This window comes from Eubalaena glacialis, chromosome 14 (assembly GCF_028564815.1).
Source record: "Eubalaena glacialis isolate mEubGla1 chromosome 14, mEubGla1.1.hap2.+ XY, whole genome shotgun sequence".
NCBI lineage: Eukaryota > Metazoa > Chordata > Mammalia > Artiodactyla > Balaenidae > Eubalaena > Eubalaena glacialis.
Window position 1 is genome coordinate 38,199,295 of NC_083729.1, and position 18,304 is coordinate 38,217,598.

The 18,304-nt window shown below is 35.5% G+C and overlaps 1 protein-coding gene across 1 annotated transcript in view; it reads right to left on the reverse strand.

The window, feature by feature from the left end:
* The window catches only part of SRBD1 (S1 RNA binding domain 1), a 228,118-nt gene that overhangs the window by 173,221 nt on the left and 36,593 nt on the right, over positions 1 to 18,304 (reverse strand). The window contains exons 10-12 of the mRNA XM_061210587.1: positions 11,227 to 11,330; positions 7,129 to 7,236; positions 3,483 to 3,640 (exon numbers count right to left, since the gene is read on the reverse strand). Of these exons, the coding sequence (XP_061066570.1) occupies positions 3,483 to 3,640; positions 7,129 to 7,236; positions 11,227 to 11,330 (370 nt within the window). The remainder of the gene's footprint in view (positions 1 to 3,482; positions 3,641 to 7,128; positions 7,237 to 11,226; positions 11,331 to 18,304) is intronic.

Here is an 18,304-nt window from a genome sequence, read left to right on the forward strand (position 1 = left end):
ATGCAGGGGACATGGGTTCGCGCCCTGGTCCAGGAAGATCCCACATACCACAGAGCAACTAAGCCCATGCGCCACAACTACTGAGCCTGTGCTCTAGAGCCTGCGAGCCACAACTACTGAGCCCGCGTGCCACAACTACTGAAGCTCACGCACCTAGAGCCTGTGCTCGGCAACAAGAGAAGCCACCACAATGAGAAGCCTGCGCACCGCAACGAAGAGTAGCCCCCCGAAGAGTAGCCCCCACTCGCCGCAACTAGAAAAAGCCAGAAAACCTGCATGCAGCAACGAAGACAACGCAGCCAAAAAATAAATAAAAATTTTAAAAAAAATAGTAAAAGCTAACATTTACTGAATATTTACTATATATCAGTGAGTGTTGTAATACTATTCTATTTCTTCCTTTGGGTTGTAGATATGTAAATTTCTTTACCTTATGTAATTTTTTCAGCTGCATACTTATGAACTGTGGGCTTTTCTGTACTATATTTCAGCCAGAAATATATTTTAAAATTTGAGGGTAACTCCTAAAGAATAGAAATAATGAGCTAAGTGACCAAATTAGGAAGTTAGGAAAAGGACGACAGAATAATCTCAAAGAAAGTGGAAGGAAGAAAATAATAAAGTTAAAAAAGCAGAAATTAATGAAATAGAAAAAAAACCCATATAACAGACAAGACCAATGAAGCTTAAAATTTTAAATCACCTGTTAAGAAAAATACATACTTTTAGCTATACCAATCAAGTAAAAGAAAGGATGACACAAATAAATTATATTAGAAATGAAAAGGGAGTATAACTAGAGATTCAGCACAAATTTAAAAGATAGAGAGATTATTATAAACAACTTGACGTTAATTTAGATTAAATGATGAAACGGATAAATTCTTGGAAAAGTCTTACCAAAACAGACTGAAAATACATATGCATGTATGTATGTATGTGTGCATAAAATTTTAAAAAGAACCATTCTATAAACAATGCAAATACAGTAAAGGATAAAAGCCATATGATAGCTCAATAGATGCAGGAAAAAACACTGACAAAATATACTTCCCATCTATTGTAAAAATGCACAGCATGAAAAAAGAGCAACTTAGGACAGCAAAATCAAAAGCCATGACTGTATTTATAAAAAAAAGTATCCCCACAAAATGCAAAAGGTGAGCAGGTGGGAACAATGCACCAATAACCACCAAGACCAATGTGCATCAGCATTTCTGTGGGAGGAGGCGCAGAGAAACAATGGAGTATCTCATGGACCTGAGATTGGAGGAAGCCTCAGAATGTCAGAAGGTACTTCCCTGGAAATCAAAACTGGCCCATTTGAGAATAGAAAGTAACACTGGAAAAGACCTTTGCATACTCTACTCTAACTTATAGGTCAGTACAAAGGGTGCACAGTAAGTTCAGAAAGGACTGGAAAACTCTGATCTCTGAACTCTCGAAATTAACAAGTAGAACATTCTTTTCAAGACAAAACCCCACAGTGAGAAAAAACTGTTGAGCATCATATTCACAGTGAGCAAGGTAAGGACAGTATGGACAAAGGGGAAAAAATGTCTAGATAAAAGGGAAGAAAGCAATAGGAAAGCAAATTTCAGAAAGTATAAGGTTATCTCTCTATCCAAATAGATAAAGTTTTTCTTCCCAATAATTTGGAAAAAGTAGAAATGATAGTTCTAGAGATATACAGCTAGCCTTCCATCCTAAAAGCTGAGAAAAACTAATTTTATGTAAAGCTAAGCAACAGAAAAGGATCATAGTCAAATTTCATATAGAATGATTATTTTTCAAATCAGGAAATAAAAAAGACTAGTATGACGTCCTTACAGAAAGATGTGCCCAAAAACAGAGAAAAACTGTAACCTAATATATAAGAACAAGCTATCAAAAAAAAAAAAAGATTAGAGAAAATGAGAAAAAAATAAATCAGAATTAGAAAATGTCAGAAGTAAGATCAAAGAACTTAGGAATGAATTAAATATGAAAGAAAAAGTTATTCTAGGAATGAAAACTTAAACCAAAAGAAACATAAGAAAAATGTAAACAATCAAAAAAATTAAAAGGTGAAGAAGTTCACCACAGAACTGTAATCTATTTTTTATAAATACCAAATGGAAATTCAAAAACTTAAAAACATAACTTAAATAAATAACTCAATGGATGGATTTAATAGCACATTAGACATAGCAGAATAGAGGATTAATTAACTTAAAGACAATCAATAAAAAATAAAAGAATTGAAAATAGAAGAGGAAATTGAATGGTCTAAAATACACATAATTAGAATTCCAGAAAGAGATGCAAGAAGGTCTACAAACCTCAAGCAGAATTCATGTCCCCTTCCCTCCAAAACAAACAAATAACACACACACAAACAGCTAAGCATATAAGAAAACTTCTGAAAACCACAAAGAAAAAATCTTAGCAGGCAGAGGAAAAAATTACCACCTTCAAAGGAACAATAATAAGATTTTTGTCTGACTTCTCAACAGAAACTGTAATAGCGAGGAAAAAAAAAAAAGAAAGAAAGAAATGACATCTTTAAAGCACTGAAAATAACTGCCAATCTTGAATTCTACACCCAGCAAAAATATTTTTCAAAACCGAAGGCAAATCAGAAACTTTCAGACAAAAAAACTGAGACAATTTGTCACTAGCTGATCCACATTAAAAAGTAACAGACTAGAGTTTTAGGAAGAAAGAAAGTGATCTCAAATGGAAACACAGAAATGTAGAAAGAAATGAAGATAACAGAAAGGGCAAATAAATGAGTAAACAGGAAAAAAAATACTGACTGGACAAAACAATAAAAATGTCTCGTGGTATTTAAAATATACACAGAATCAGGACTTCCCTGGTGGTCCAGTGGTTAAGAATCCGCCTTCCATTGCAGGGGATGCAGGTTCTATCCCTGGTTGGGGAACTGAGATCCCACACGCCACAGGGCAACTAAGCCCGCGAGCTGCAACTACTAAGCCCGCACACTCTGGAGCCCGCATGCCACAACTAGAGAGAAGCCCACGCGCAGCAACTAGAGAAGCCCGTGCGCCGCAACAAAAAGATCCTGCATGCTGCAACTAAGACCCAATGCAGCCAAATAAATAAATAAATAAATATTTTTTAAAAAACAAAAATAAATAAAATATACACAGAATCAAAATGTATCATATATAACTGCAGTCAGTATAAACAGAAGTTGATGGGGGATAAACAGAGTTATTAAAGTCTGAGCCCAGTTAATCCTCAATACATCCACTGTGACATAGGAAAGGGCATAAATGATAGTAAATGTTGACTGTTTGAGTCAACAAACAGGCCAAACAGGAAGCTTCATCCTGATTCCTATATCCCTTTTTGTGAGAAAACCATCTTCTATTCCTTGAAAATCAGCATTATTTCCAAATCCTCATGAAGTATATGAAGTGAAATTTATGACCAACCAAACAACTTCTATATAAAATGCTGAAAGGTATGCTTACTGGTAGGAGAAATTATAGCTAATTTGCAACCGTGTTTATAACCGGGATCCACTCCCATCAAGGTACGCCCTGGGACAGGGCTTGTTAAAAGAAGCTGACGAAGATTCCGTCCAAACATCATTACTGATTCTTTCTCTGCATCTGATGTTAGTTTGGCTCTTTAGAAATAGAAAAAGAGAAGAAAAAAGATAAAGTACTCAGTTTTCATTCATTCCAATTTTCTTCCAGAAAAAGAACACAATTATTCCTCATTGGAGCATTCATTATAACAAAATAACTTAAGATCTTTAGAAATAGAAAAAGAGAAGAAAAAAGATAAAGTATTCAGTTTTCATTCATTCAAATTTTCTTCCAGAAAAAGAACACAATTATTCCTCATTGGAGCATTCATTATAACAAAATAACTTAAGAGAAAAAAAATCACATACAAAATTATATTGAGTCTCTTTTTGCTAAGCTCAGTAATACAGATACCACAAACAATTTTGTGGTATCAAACCTGCTGAGTTTGTCATACCTACACTCCTTCTCTATCTGCTCACCCTTATATAAGAAATCTACATGTATAAGTATCTGTGTATATGAGAGAGACAGGGTGTATAAAGATTTGGACATTACATGGGATGTCAAAGTTTATCAGCTGATTAAAAATATAAACACATAATTAGTGGTCAATTATTGAATCATAAGTAGCCTCCTCCAACAATGCTTAGTTTTACACCCTCACCTATATATATCTCAAGGCCATCTTCTCACTCTATTCCATTCCCCACATCTACCCCCTCGTCATTCTCACAGTGATGTGACATGACCACAGATATTAATACCAGTCCAGAACCCTGCCTCACATAAATAACTTCCCAATTTTATCCAGAGAAGCTATTAAAAGTCTAATTTTCAAACTTTTTCTAGGATAAAAAAATATGTCTATATTGGACTTAAAGGCATTTGGAAACTAAGTTTTACACCATTTGCCTATTTAACAAGAGTTCTTAACATATTATCTCCTGAAACTCAAAAGAATTTATTAAAAGTATATCTTCTCTATTAGACCAGGTTAAAAAAAAAGTGCATGCCAATGGCCCCAAGAACAAAAGCAATTCAGGGCACATTTCTATCAGCGTTGAGGTAGAATTATCTACATATCTAAAGGTACATAGAGCTAACCAACATTTGTTTTCCTGGCTTAATTCAGCTTCTTACGGCTTTTCTCTCATCTTCTCTAATATTTCACTGTCATTCTCCCTGCATTCAGCCAAGCAACATGAAGATATCATTACAGGTATTTCTAAATATTCACGTTTAACTTTATTTATTGAGTGAGCACTTGTACTCAGTCTTATATAAGGTACTGTGATTGATGTAAGAGATACAAAGCTGAAAAAATCCCTACCCTGAAGATCACTGTCTAGTGGAAGAAACAGAAAAATAAACAGACGAGTGTAACACACGGTAGGGATAGCTAAATTAGGAGAACTTTCTAAAAGAGATGTCTTCTCGGGTGAATCAAGAAGGATAAGTAATAGTTAAGCAAACAAAGGCAGGGATAGTAGCTGAACAGCATTGAGAAAACACTGGGCAATAGAAGCAGCAGATGTTAAAGCTCATGGCTCATTTATAGAAAAAGCAAGTAACTTCATATGATAAAATAAAAAGAAATATCAAGACAAAGGGCTACAGAGGAAGAAAAAAACAGACCACAAAGGGTTCTTCTAAAGAGCTTGGATTTTATCCTGGAGACAAAGAAGATCTACTGAAGGATTTTAAGTAGAAGAGTATGAAATAATCAGATGGGAATTTAAGGATGGCAATGTGGAATATGTATTAGAAAATACAAGACAGAGATCATCTATGATCCTAGTATAGTAATTCAGACAAGAAATGATGATAACCATGGAACTAACCATGGATATACTTTCTCCTAGTAAAGATGGAGATAAAGAGGAGGCAAAATTCAAGATATAATAAAAGATGGCATAATAGACAGCACTTGGTAATACTGATAATGTAGTTTTGATGAAAGAGGTATGTGTGAAAAATGACACAGGGATGAATGATCATGACAGTCATGGAAACAAAAATGCAGAAGTAGACTCTGAATCTTATATAGTCAACTGAATAAAATGGCTGCAAAATAATGTAGTCTATTTGATCTCTTTTAATACACACACATGAATGGAGAAAAGTCTAGTTAACAATGGTTATCTCTACGTGGTGAAATTATATGGGTTTTTTTTCCTTTGTGTTTTACTGATTCTTTCAATTTTTCTGCATTTGGACAAATTTCTTTTTAATTAGAGAATTAAAGTAATTTTCTTTAAAAAATAAATCGATTGAGGGTTTTCCCCCTCAACTGCTGTTCAGGTAATTACAAGTATTTCTATGAAGAGACACATCTGTAGACAATGTCTGCAAACCAACTTATGGAATGAAATAAGATATATTTTTTAACCACAGGCATTTTAGAAAAAGAGGAGGAAAGTGCTCTTGCTTGCCACTGCTAATGGAAGTTGGAGAAGAATTATACATTAAATAATCCCACAGCAAACTGCACACATTAAATCTCAATGAAATTATTCCACAAGCAGTAAAGCTATTCACATCAAATATATGTGAAAATGTCAAATGCACCACTGGACATTATATGCGACATGAGAAAACAAGATAAAAGGATGAATCAAGAGAATGAATGATTTTGATAAAAAAGAGGTTGGACAAAGGAGCTATATGTCCTTTTTATTAGTACCTGCTCACTCCCTACTCTAAATGCCTCCAAAGTCAATGGCCAAGTCCAGTAAAAGAAAAACAGACAAACATAAAGGCTGCTATAAATTCTAGTGAGGCTGAAGAGATGGCTAGAAATCTATAGTTTCCAGGTGACCCTTGCTGAAACACTAAATAAATGGGAATGAAGAAAATCTATAGCACATAGAAAGGAATATATGAAGGCATGGCTGGTGTCTAAACATTGACTACCAAGACAAAGGCTAGAGAGAAGCAGGAAAGAGGGTTTTTGCCTCCCAACATTTCTGTCCATCTCCTCCCCTAAAAACAGTTCAGTACCTCACCTCTTTTGCAGTTCTTTGTAACCTTTAGTTCTTCTGCTACTCCATTAAGATGGTCACCTTAATAATCTCCTAATATTTGTTCATCACTGCTGATAATTATTCATTGAAACAACTCCGTTTGCTAATATATATTAGCTTTCTCTCATAGTAATACGTTCATCATGTGCTCCCCTGATTTCCTTATGCTTTTTTTGGCTCTCTTACCTCTAAAACTGCTGCCAACTAACTTCTCCATTAACTTCTTAGTTTGTTTCTCCCAAGCCAAATCTCTCATCAATAAAACCATTTGTTTGGCTTGGTTGTCAAACTGCAAGACTAGTATTGCAGAACTGGAAGGGGTACACATTAAGTGGTCAAGATTTGAAAAGTATACCGTAATTAAGAGCTATGTTTTGTGATCTATGCATGTGAATGCTTCTACAGATTGAAATCTATGCTTAAATTTAAGACTTTGTGATTCTAACTCAGTTCTTTGGATTGGTTAATGGATCAACAAATATTTACTACATGCTTTAATGGGCCTATTACCATACATAAAAATAAACAGTCCAGAAAGTTAAATAAGACAAGATGCATACCTGAACTCTCTACAAAGGAGAGGATAAATAAGGCGTTTAAAGGAATCATCCAGTGAGTTGTATAAGATCTTCATTAACTCTGGCCTTGCAAAGCCACGTGGTCTCCACCTGCAAAAAAGAAAAGCCTATACTAAAACTGATGTAACAATAATAAGGTCATAAAAGGGCTCCTGGAAGAGCAAAGAGGAAGTGGAAAAGAAAAGGGGGGAAGAAACTTTATTGAATCCAAAGTAACATAATCTGTAAGGAGAGACAGTGATGTCTGAAAATTATTACTATGACATCTGGAGTTCTTATTTTTAAAAACCTGGTAACCATGGTAACACATAAAACCTAAGGGAGGAAAAAACTTTCCTATTCTGGGGAGAGTCCCCAAGGCGTTATTAATAATGGTCAAAATTTTTAAGATATAAGAAAGTCACCAAAAAATTACCGAACCACTGCTACAGACTGAATTATGTCCCCTAAAATTAGTATGTTGAAGCCCTAACCCTCAAATCGGATGATATTTGGAGACGGGGCCTTTGGGAGGTAATTAGGTTTAGATGAGGTCATGAGGGTAGGGCCCCCATGAGAGGATTAGTGAGTGCCCTTAAAAGAAGAAATATCAGATACCCGCTTCTCTCTCCCCCCACGTCAGGTGAGGACATAATGAGAAGGCTGCTGTCTGCAAGACAAAAAGAGGGTTCTCACCAGAAACCAAATCAGCCTGACCTTGATCTTGGACTTCCAGCCTCCAGAACAGGGAGAAAATAAATTTCTGTTGTTTAAGCCACCTAGTCTATGGTATTTTGTTATGGCAGCCGAAGCTAAGACAAACACTATGTCCTTCTTTTCCCATTTCTTAATCTCTTCCTGAGAGTTAAAGTAGATTGAGCAAAGGAGAAACTCTGTTTTAACCTTTGCCTCTTGTCATCCTTGAGTAGAACTCACTCTATTCCTCAGGTTGTACTGTTCTACTAGGCAGTGTATCTGCATACATACTGATAAATATAAATGCCAGAGAATCCACTGTTAGTAGAAACTGAAGAAAGAACAGTAAGAGAAAAACACAAGCTAAAAAGGACAAACAAATTCAGCCTTACCCCTTTTCTGTGTTCCCTACATCTACAGCATCTCTGCCCATGTCCTTCAATGGCTCTTGAATAGAAAACATTAATATTTTATCAATGGTTCCTAATAAACCATTAATATACTTTAGGGACACTGTCATCTCCCTTACTTATAATGTGATACACCAAAGGCTACATAATAATAACTAATTGAATCCCTTCCATAGAAGGGTATTATTTGAGTAGAATATAGTTTTGTTTTTTAATTTGAATGGAAGTGCTTTTAGGCAGGACATACATCCTTCCTTCCATCCAAATCCTTGTTTCTCCCTACTGTCATCTACACCTGAGGGCATGAAACGTAGGGAGAACTAGGATATGAATTAGACAGTTATTATTATTATTATTTTGTTATGTTACAGGCATACCTTGGAGGTACTGTGGGTTTGGTTCCAGACCACCACAATAAAGTGAATATCACAGTAAAGTGAGTCACATGAAGTTTTTGGTTTCCTAGAGCATATAAGAGTCATGTTTACACTATAATGTAGTCTATTAAGTGTGTAATACCATTATGTCTTAGAAAACAATGTACATACCTTAACCAAAAAATAATGCTATTGGAAAAATAGTACCAATAGATATGCACAACACAGGGTTGCCACAAACCTTTTGAAAAAAAAAACAAAAACAAAAAAACCCAATATCTGCGAAGCACAATAAAGCAAAGTGCAATAAAACTTATAGCTGTGTTGTTGTTATTAATTGGGGAAATTCAATGTCAAACAAAGACATCCCAGAAGAAACATCTGAGATGGCTTTAAAAAAATGAATTGTGGTTTACCAAATAAGACAAAGGAATAAAAGCATTCTGGGAAGAAACCATACCATATGTAAAAGCTTAGAGGCATGAAAGAGCATGATAAGCTCGAGTAACTAGAAGCAGATTAGTAATACAAGGGCATAAAGCTGCAGGATCAGGTTGCGGGGTAGATGAGGCTAGAAAATATGGCAGTAGCCAGATTACTGAGGCTCTTATCACCATACTCTGGAGCTTGGCCAGTTAGGAGAGAACATAGCCCTGGGTCATGGGACAATACACTAGGAAAAGAGTCCTTAGAGGCAGGAAGGCCCTAATGGAGTGATTCTTATAATGAATGTATCTGATGTCTGCTGGGGGATCATTCCCTTTAAAGCCAAACCAAGGTTTCCACATTGGTTGTAGGAAAAAAATGGAAATCTTTAACATCAGATATCCAATTTCTCTGGAAGCCCCAGTAGCCTTCCTTAAACCTCAAGGTTCTCCTGTGGCGTGACGGCTCACCTCCTTGGAACAGAGTGCTGTGGGTCTATTTTATACCTAAGGATGCCTCAATTATACTCATTCACAGTGACCTTTAGACCACAGACCCAGCTATACTCACTTCCTGCATTACAGAAACTCCTTTTTCTTCCTCACCCCACAGCAATTTCTATCTCTTGACTGGCTTCCTGTGATCTATTCATTTAGCACTCGAAGGGACCTGAAACAGTATAGCGAAGTCACAGACCTTATTACTTCTAAAATTAAAGGAAATACAATGGGTTTCCCTTACAGGGTATCATCTTAAAACTTGATTCTTCCTCTAATTCAATAGTTAAACACTGCTGAATAAAACTAAGAAGGACCTCACTTTAACTAAATTTCACAATACAAAACACATGCTATGTAAGATGTGCACAATGAAGCATACAAATTAAGACAGAGGTCACAAACTCAAATACCTACGGGGGGTCAGGAAAGTACTGTAAACAAATGAATAAGACCCAGGGCCTATACGTATGTTTTTGACAGAGACATGCTTTATTCACCCATTACAGACAAAGAAATATTCTCCACTCTGGCAAAGAAATATGCTCCCCCCCATTCGGTATCTATAGATAAAGATAGGCTCTCTCCATCTAGCTTTCATTTTCCCACACTTAAAATAGAAATGGATACAGGATATAGTTCCCCTTAAATCTACCACAAGAAAAAAGCAGCACCATTTTAGTGTAGCATTTTCTCAAAGTGATATGACAGACATTTGGGGACAGAATAATTTACTTTACAAGACTATCCCATGCATTGGCACTAAAAGCTAGTTTTAAAAAAGAAAAAAAGCTAGTAGCCAGCCTCAGTCATTCATTCATTATTCAGATAATATCTGATAAATTAAATTTTTGATTCAATTATCCTTAATGAACAAAACACTTCAGATATACTATATACAGTATGTTTCTGTTAATTCATTTTTCATAAAAGAAAATATACTCTTTATAAAAGATTCATATGGTACAGGATTACAGTAAAAGTCTCCTTCCCCAGAAATAACCACTATTAATAATTTTTATGTACTTCCCAGATATTTCCTATTTAAACATACACAACATACGTACTTTTAAAATTTTTTTTAATTTTTTTTAACATCTTTATTGGAGTATAATTGCTTAACAGTGGTGTGTTAGTTTCTGCTTTATAACAAAGTGAATCAGCTATACATATACATATATCCCCATATCTCCTCCCTCTTGCGTCTCCCTCCCACCTTCCCTATCCCACCCCTCTAGGTGGTCACAAATCACCCAGCTGAGCTCCCTGTGCTATGTGGCTGCTTCCCACTAGCTATCTATTTTACATTTGGTAGTGTATATAGGTCCATGCCACTCTCTCACTTCGTCCCAGCTTACCCTTCCCCCTCTCCGTGTCCTTAAGTCCATTCTCTACGTCTGTGTCTTTATTCCTGTCCTGCTCCTAGGTTCGTCAGAACCTTTTTTTTTTTTAGATTCCATATATGTGTGTTAGCATACGGTACTTGTTTTTCTCTTTCTGACTTACTTCACTCTGTATGACAGACTCTAGGTCCATCCACCTCACTACAAGACACTATATCCATTGCCTGTCACTGTTTTTTTTTTTTTTTTTTTTTAACACAATGGACATCTTTCTATTATCAGTACATATAGATCTCAATATAGCATTTTAAAAATGAAAAAAAGAATATTCTGTAAAAATCTATAAACAGACCTGTTTTGGATGCACCACCTACAGAACTCATTCTTCACTCCATCAGAAATGTTAACCTTGACAGTCAGTATCTTCAAATTTTCTCCACGGTTAATTGCCAGAATCTGAGTGCAAACATATATGGCAAAGACTGATGATCCACAAAATATATAAATGATCAATTTAACCAGTCAATATTTGTGAAACAAACTGGGTGGTTATCCAGTCTAGAGCTATATCAATTTTGTATTCATTTATTTACCAAGAATGTATTCAAAAATAACCATTTCTTTATATTATTTTCAAGTATTTTCAAAATAAAATACAGGTACAAAGCCTATGATATTCACAGGAAGAGATAGTGTTGATCTAAAAATCTCATTTCAGATTCTACTAATTAAAAGTTTTTGATCATCTAGAATTAGAAGGATATACTTTTTATATTTGTGAAAAAACATTACTAAGATAAATACAAACATGGAAATTTCTAAGTGGAATATTTAATAACTACTAATTGCTACCATTTATTGAGCACTTACTAATTGTCAGGCCCATCTAAGCACTTTAAATACATTAACTCATTTATCTTCAAAGCCACCAGTGATGTATGTATTAACATCTTACTCTTATATGATAATTTTTTTAAGACTAACTTGTCCTAAATCACAAAGCTAGCAAGTAGCAAAGGAGGAATTTAAATTCAGATCGACCTGTCTCTGCTTTTAATTAATATATTAAAAGAACAATTGTTTTAAAACACATTAAAAACACTCCTTAAAGAAAAGCAAACAAACCTAAAGCAAGAAGAAGTAAGGAAATAATAAAGAACAGAGGGAAAACTAATAAAATAGAGAATAGAAAAACAAAAAATATCAACAAAACCAAAAGTTGGTTCTTGGAAAATATCAACAAAATTGACAAACCTTTCACTAGACTGACCAAAGAAAAAAGGGAGACATTCCAATTATCAAAATCAGGAATGAAAGAGGGGCCATTAATATGAATGCTATAGAAATAAAAAGGATCAAAAGAGAATACTATGAACAACTGTATGCCAAATTAGAATTCCTAAAAAGACACAAACTTCTAAACTAGAATAAAAAAGAAATAGAAAATTCAAAATTATCTATAACAAGTAAAGAGATAGAATTAGTAATTTTAAAATTTCCCACAAGGAAATACCCAGGCTCATATGGCTTCACTGCTGAATTCTACCAAACATTTAAAGAAGAATTAATAGCAATTCTTCACAAACTCTTCCAAAAATACAATAGAAGAAAAAACTTCCTGACTCTATTTACCCTGTTCTTGCAAGAACATTGCAAGAGAAAAGTAAAGACCATTGCCTCTTATGAATATAGATGTAAAAATTCTCAATAAAATACTAGTAAACTAAACCCAGAAACATATAAAAAGGATTATACACAAGGAATAAAAGGGATTTATTCCAGGAATGCAAGGTTGGTTTAACATCCAAAAAAGTAGTAATGTAATACATCATAACTATAGAATAAAAAACAAAAATTACATGATCATTTCAATAGATGCAGAAAGAATATTTGAGAAAATTCCAGCAGTTGTTCATGATAAAAATACTCAAGAAACTAGGAAGAGAAAGCAAATTCTTCAACATGATAAAGGGCACATACAAAAACTCCACAGATAACATAATGTTTAATAGTGAAAGACTGGATGCTTTCCCTCTAAGATTACAACGGTGTCTCCTCTTGCACTTCTACTCAACATTGTACTGGAGGTTCTATCTAGGGAAATTAGGCAAGAAAAAGAAATAAAAGCCCTCTAGATTGAAAAGAAAGAAGTTAAAACTATCTCTATTTGCAGATACTATGATCTTGTATACAGAAAATCCTAAGGAATCCACTATAAAACTATTAGAACTAATAGAGTTCAGCAAGGTTGCAGGATAATTAATTTCTACACACTAGCAATAAACATTCTAAAAATAATTTTTTAAAATTCCATTTACCATAGCACCATAGCACGAATAAAATACTTTCCAATAAATTTAACAGAAGAAATTCAAAATTATACACTGAGAACTATAAAATATTGTTTTTAAAAAAATTGAAGAAGACCTAAATAAATGGAAAGACATCCCAGGTCAATGGATCAAAAGGCTTAATATTGCTGAATGGCACTAATCCCCAAATTACTTCATAAATTCAATGTGATCCCTATCAAATCCCAGCTAGCCTCTTTGCAGAAATTGACAAACTAATTCTAAGATTCATATAGAAATGCAAGGGACCCAGAACAACTAAGTCAATCTTGTAAAAAAAGAACAAACCTGGAGGACTCCCCACTTCTCAATTTCAAAACTTACTACAAAACTACAGTAATCAAGACAGTGTGGTACTGGCATTAAAGATAAACATACAGATGAATGGAATAGAATTTAGAGTCCAGAAATAAATCTATACATCTACCATCAAGTGAATGTCAACAAGGGTGCTAAGACAATTAAATGGGGAAAATACAGTCTTTTCAACAAGTGATGCTGGGACAATGGATGGCCAAATTCAAAAGTATGAAGTTGGACAGCGTCTTCACACCATACACAAAAATTAGCTCAAAATTGATCATAGACCTTAATATAAAAACCAAACCTATAAAATGCTTAGGAGAAAATGTTCATGACCTTGAGTTACACATGGCCTTAGGTAAAACACCACACGCATAATCAACACAAGAAAAAAATAGATTGGATTTCAACAAAATTATAATTTTTATATCTCAAAGGATACCATCAAGAAATTGAAAAGAAAGCACTTAGCACAGGAGAAAAGTTTTTCAAATCATATATCACATAAAGGACTTACATCTAGAACATACAAATATCTCTTATAACTTAACAATAAAAAGACACAACCTAACAAAAATGTGCAAAAGGTCCAAAGAGACATTTTTTTCAAAGATAATATAGAAATGTTCAATAAGTACATGAAAAGATGCTCAACATCATTAGTTAGAAGAGAAGTGCAAACCAAAACCATAATGAGAAATCAGTTCATACTAAAATGGCCATAATCAAAAAGATAGACAGGGATTTCTCTCATAGTGCAGTGGTTAAGAATCCACCTGCCAGTGCAGGGGACATGGGTTCAAGTCCTGGTCTAGGAGGATCCCACATGCCGCGGAGCAACTAAGCCTGTGTGCCACAACTACTGAGCCTGCACTCTAGAGCCTGCAAGCCACAACTACGGAGCCCAAGTGCCACAACTACTGAAGCCTGCATGCCTAGAGCTCGTGCTCCACAACAAAAAGAAGCCACTGCAATGAGAAGCCTGCGCACCACAATGAAGAGTAGCCCCCGCTCGTTGCAACTAGAGAAAGCCCGCATGCAGCAACGAAGACCCAATGCAGCCAAAAATAAAATAAATAAATAAAATAAAATTTATATTAACAAAAAAGATAGACAATAAGTATTGGTGAGGATGTAAAGAAATGGAACTCTCATAAACTGCTGGTGGGAAGGTAAAATGGTATAGCCACTCTGGAAAACAGCAACCTTAATTTATGTAAATTCTAAAGGTATTTTCAAGTAAAATGTTAAATATAGAACAAATCCTCAAAGTTTAAAAAATTACATATACTTTAAAAAAATTCTTTAAATATATTTGAGAAATTTCTAAGGTAAACATTGGCAGAAATAAAATAATCACTTAAAAATAAACTTTTAATACAAAATAAACTTTAGTTTGGGCTGGACAAAATCTTCAATGTCTGCCAGCTCTCTGAATACTGAAAGGAACACTGAACAGTAAATAAAAGTTCTTCATCCAAGAATTTATCAGTAATAAATTCATTCATGCAGAATACAATATTATAGGGGAAAAAGAGTTATTTAATTCTGATTTATATAAATACATTATTAGGGACTTCCCTGGTGACGCAGTGGTTAAGAATCCGCCTGCCAATGCAGGGGACACAGGTTTGATCCCTGGTCCAGGAAGATCCCACATGCCATGGAGCAACTAAGCCCGTGCGCCACAACTACTGAGTCCGCGTGCCACAACTACTGAAGCCCGTGCGCCTAGAGTTCGTGCTCCACAACAAAGAGAAGCCACTGCAATGAGAAGCCCACGCATTGCAACAAAGAGTAGCCCCAGCTCGCCGCAACTAGGGAAAGCCCGCGCGCAGCAACGAAGACCCAATGCAGCCAAAAAAAAAAAAAAAAAAAAGCCCCAAATAAATAAAAAATATAAATACACTATTATATCAAAATATATTATTGGAGGGTGCTTTTTTTCCCACCATACCTAGCAAAGTCATAGGTCAAACTTTAAAAAATCCTAACATAGAGGATCCATGGTAGAAAAGGGAGTGGAGTAGCAGAAACAGAGCTTGGGGCAAAAACTGAGGTTGAAAGTGAATACAGAGTTAAAGCAGAATTACTGCAGATGGCAGCACTGAATGTTAAACAGGTATTGTAAAAGACAAAGAAAGTGAGACATCAGTGAAAGAAGCTACAAAAAAGAATGGGAAGGCTGAGTTACAAATTCATGTGGTGGAAAGGAGCACATTAAGGACCAATGTGGAGAAGAAAGAAAACAAGACGCAGCTAGAAGAATTAATTTAGTAGACAGCTATAACAGCTCTTCCCACAGCATTTGGAGAAGGAGTTCCAGGTACCGTTGTTCCTTTACCACTGTCTGTCATCATTCTCCCTCACTTCTGTATTCTGGGATGCTATATGCTGGGCTATCTAGGTGAAAGCTGAAAAACAGAGTCTGGAGTCAGGGACATGAGGCCTTAGCACTATAGGGATTAAAAATCCATCTTTGTGAGCTAGCATATCATCACTCTAGCCTGCAAGATAACTAGGAAATTCTTCTCAAAACACAGGTCTGTTTTTCAAAACTGACATTCCCAAAATGTTCTACCTTCTCAGGTCTTAGGACTGTCACACTTAGAAGCCTGTGTCAATCACAAACTTAGATTCAACCACAAACTAACTCAGAATGCCACATGTGCTAAGCACACTAGTTAAAATGCAGAGACCAAAATGTTTTTAAGCAAATACTAGATAAGACTAAGTTTTAATAGAATAAAAGTATTCATATTTTTCTGAAGTTGCAATAAAATTAAATCAAATAAAGGGAGGCAAAATCCAGCAGCAAAATCATTTCTGCAAAAGGAATTTTAGTATTTTAGTCACTGGTTTTATAAAAAATTCTTTTTCATTAGGCTCTATCAGTAGACAATAGCTAGGTAAGTAAAATTTCACTCTTCTAACAATTTTTCCAATTATCAAAAGTATTCATTTCACCCCATATGATACAGTGTACACAAAAGTAAAAAGAACAACTTAGATATTAGTGAAACACTTCAAAAGTTCAACAGCAGGGACCATGTCATCTATATACCCCAAGTAGGCACCAATACATAATAAGTGTTCAAGAAGTATTTGTAACGTAACTGAAGACTCTTCATGTTATGTTACACACACACACACAGAATAATAACATACCTTTTCATATCTATACCACCGTAAGTTTTTTTTAATTACATTTTTAGTGAAGATAACTAAACATTATCAATGAAAAGTGACGCATTCTAGTCTTTTTCATTATCCTCTCCTTATAACAGTAAAATTCAGGAAGGAAGAAAAAATAAATTAAAAAAATGATTCATTGAGGAATTTCAAGTTTAAAGAACACTGGCAGGCCCCTCATTCTAAATCCCCCCCTCATCCTCCTATAAAACCAATAAAGTGAATAAATAAAACAACACAGGACCAACATCTTCAGCATTTCTAAGAAACAGAGAATTAGATTGGCATCTGATTTCAAAAACAAGCAAACAAAAAAAAACTTGCAAAGTAAGACAACAACAGAGCAACATGTTTGACAAACTTAAGGAAAGAAAGTGCAAACAAAAAATATTATACTGGGCTTCCTTGGTGGCACAGTAGTTAAGAATCTGCCTGCCAATGCAGGGGACACAGGTTTGAGCCCTGGTCCGGGAAGATCCCACATGCCACAGAGCAACTAAGCCCGTGTGCCACAACTACTGAGCCTGTGCTCTAGAGCCCGTGAGCCACAACCACTGAAGCCCATGCACCTAGAGCCTGTGCTCCGCAACAAGAGAAGCCACCGCAATGAGAAGCTCATGCACCACAATGAAGAGTAGCCCTGCTTGCCACAACTAGAGAAAGCCCACGCGCAGCAATGAAGACCCAAGGTAGCCAAAAATAAAATAAAAAATAAATAAATTTTAAAAAAATCATTGGATTATTAAAAATATATATATTTACTGAGCTAAGCTATCCTTCAAGTATCAAGGACATAGGAAACAATTGTGACTGTGTCAAAACTCAGAGAATTACAGGCATATCTCGGAGATATTACAGGTTCAGTTCCAGACTACTACAATAAAACAACATCACAATAAAGCAAGTCATACACATTTTTTGGTTTCCCAGTGCATATAAAGGTTATGTTACACTATACTTTAGTCTAGGTGTGCAATAACATTATGTCTAAAAAAAAAAAGATGTACATACCTTAATTTAAAAGTGGCTATCATCAAAAAGAACACAAATAACAAATGTTGGAGAGGATGTGGAGAAAAGGGTACCCTGCACATTGTTGCTGGGAATGTAAATTGGTGCAGCCACTGTGGAAAACAGTTTGGAAGTTCCTCAAAAAACTAAAACTAGGGCTTCCCTGGTGGCACAGTGGTTACGAATCCGCCTGCCAATGCAGGGGACATGGGTTTGAGCCCTGGTCCAGGAAGATCCCGCATGCCACGGAGCAACTAAGCTCACGAGCCACAACTACTGAGCCTGCCCTCTAGAGCCCGTGAGCCACAACTACTGAACCTGCGTGCCACAACTACTGAAGACCACACACCACAACTACTAAAGCCCGCACGCCTAGAGCCTGTGCTCCGCAACAAGAGAAGCCACTGCAATGAGACGGCTGTGCAACACAACGAAGAGTAGCCCCTGCTCACCGCAACTAAAGAAAGCCCATACTCAGCAACAAAGACCCAACAGAGCCAAAAATAAATAAATAAATAAATAAATTTAAAAACAAAACAAAACCTAAAACTAGAACTACCATATGACCCAGGA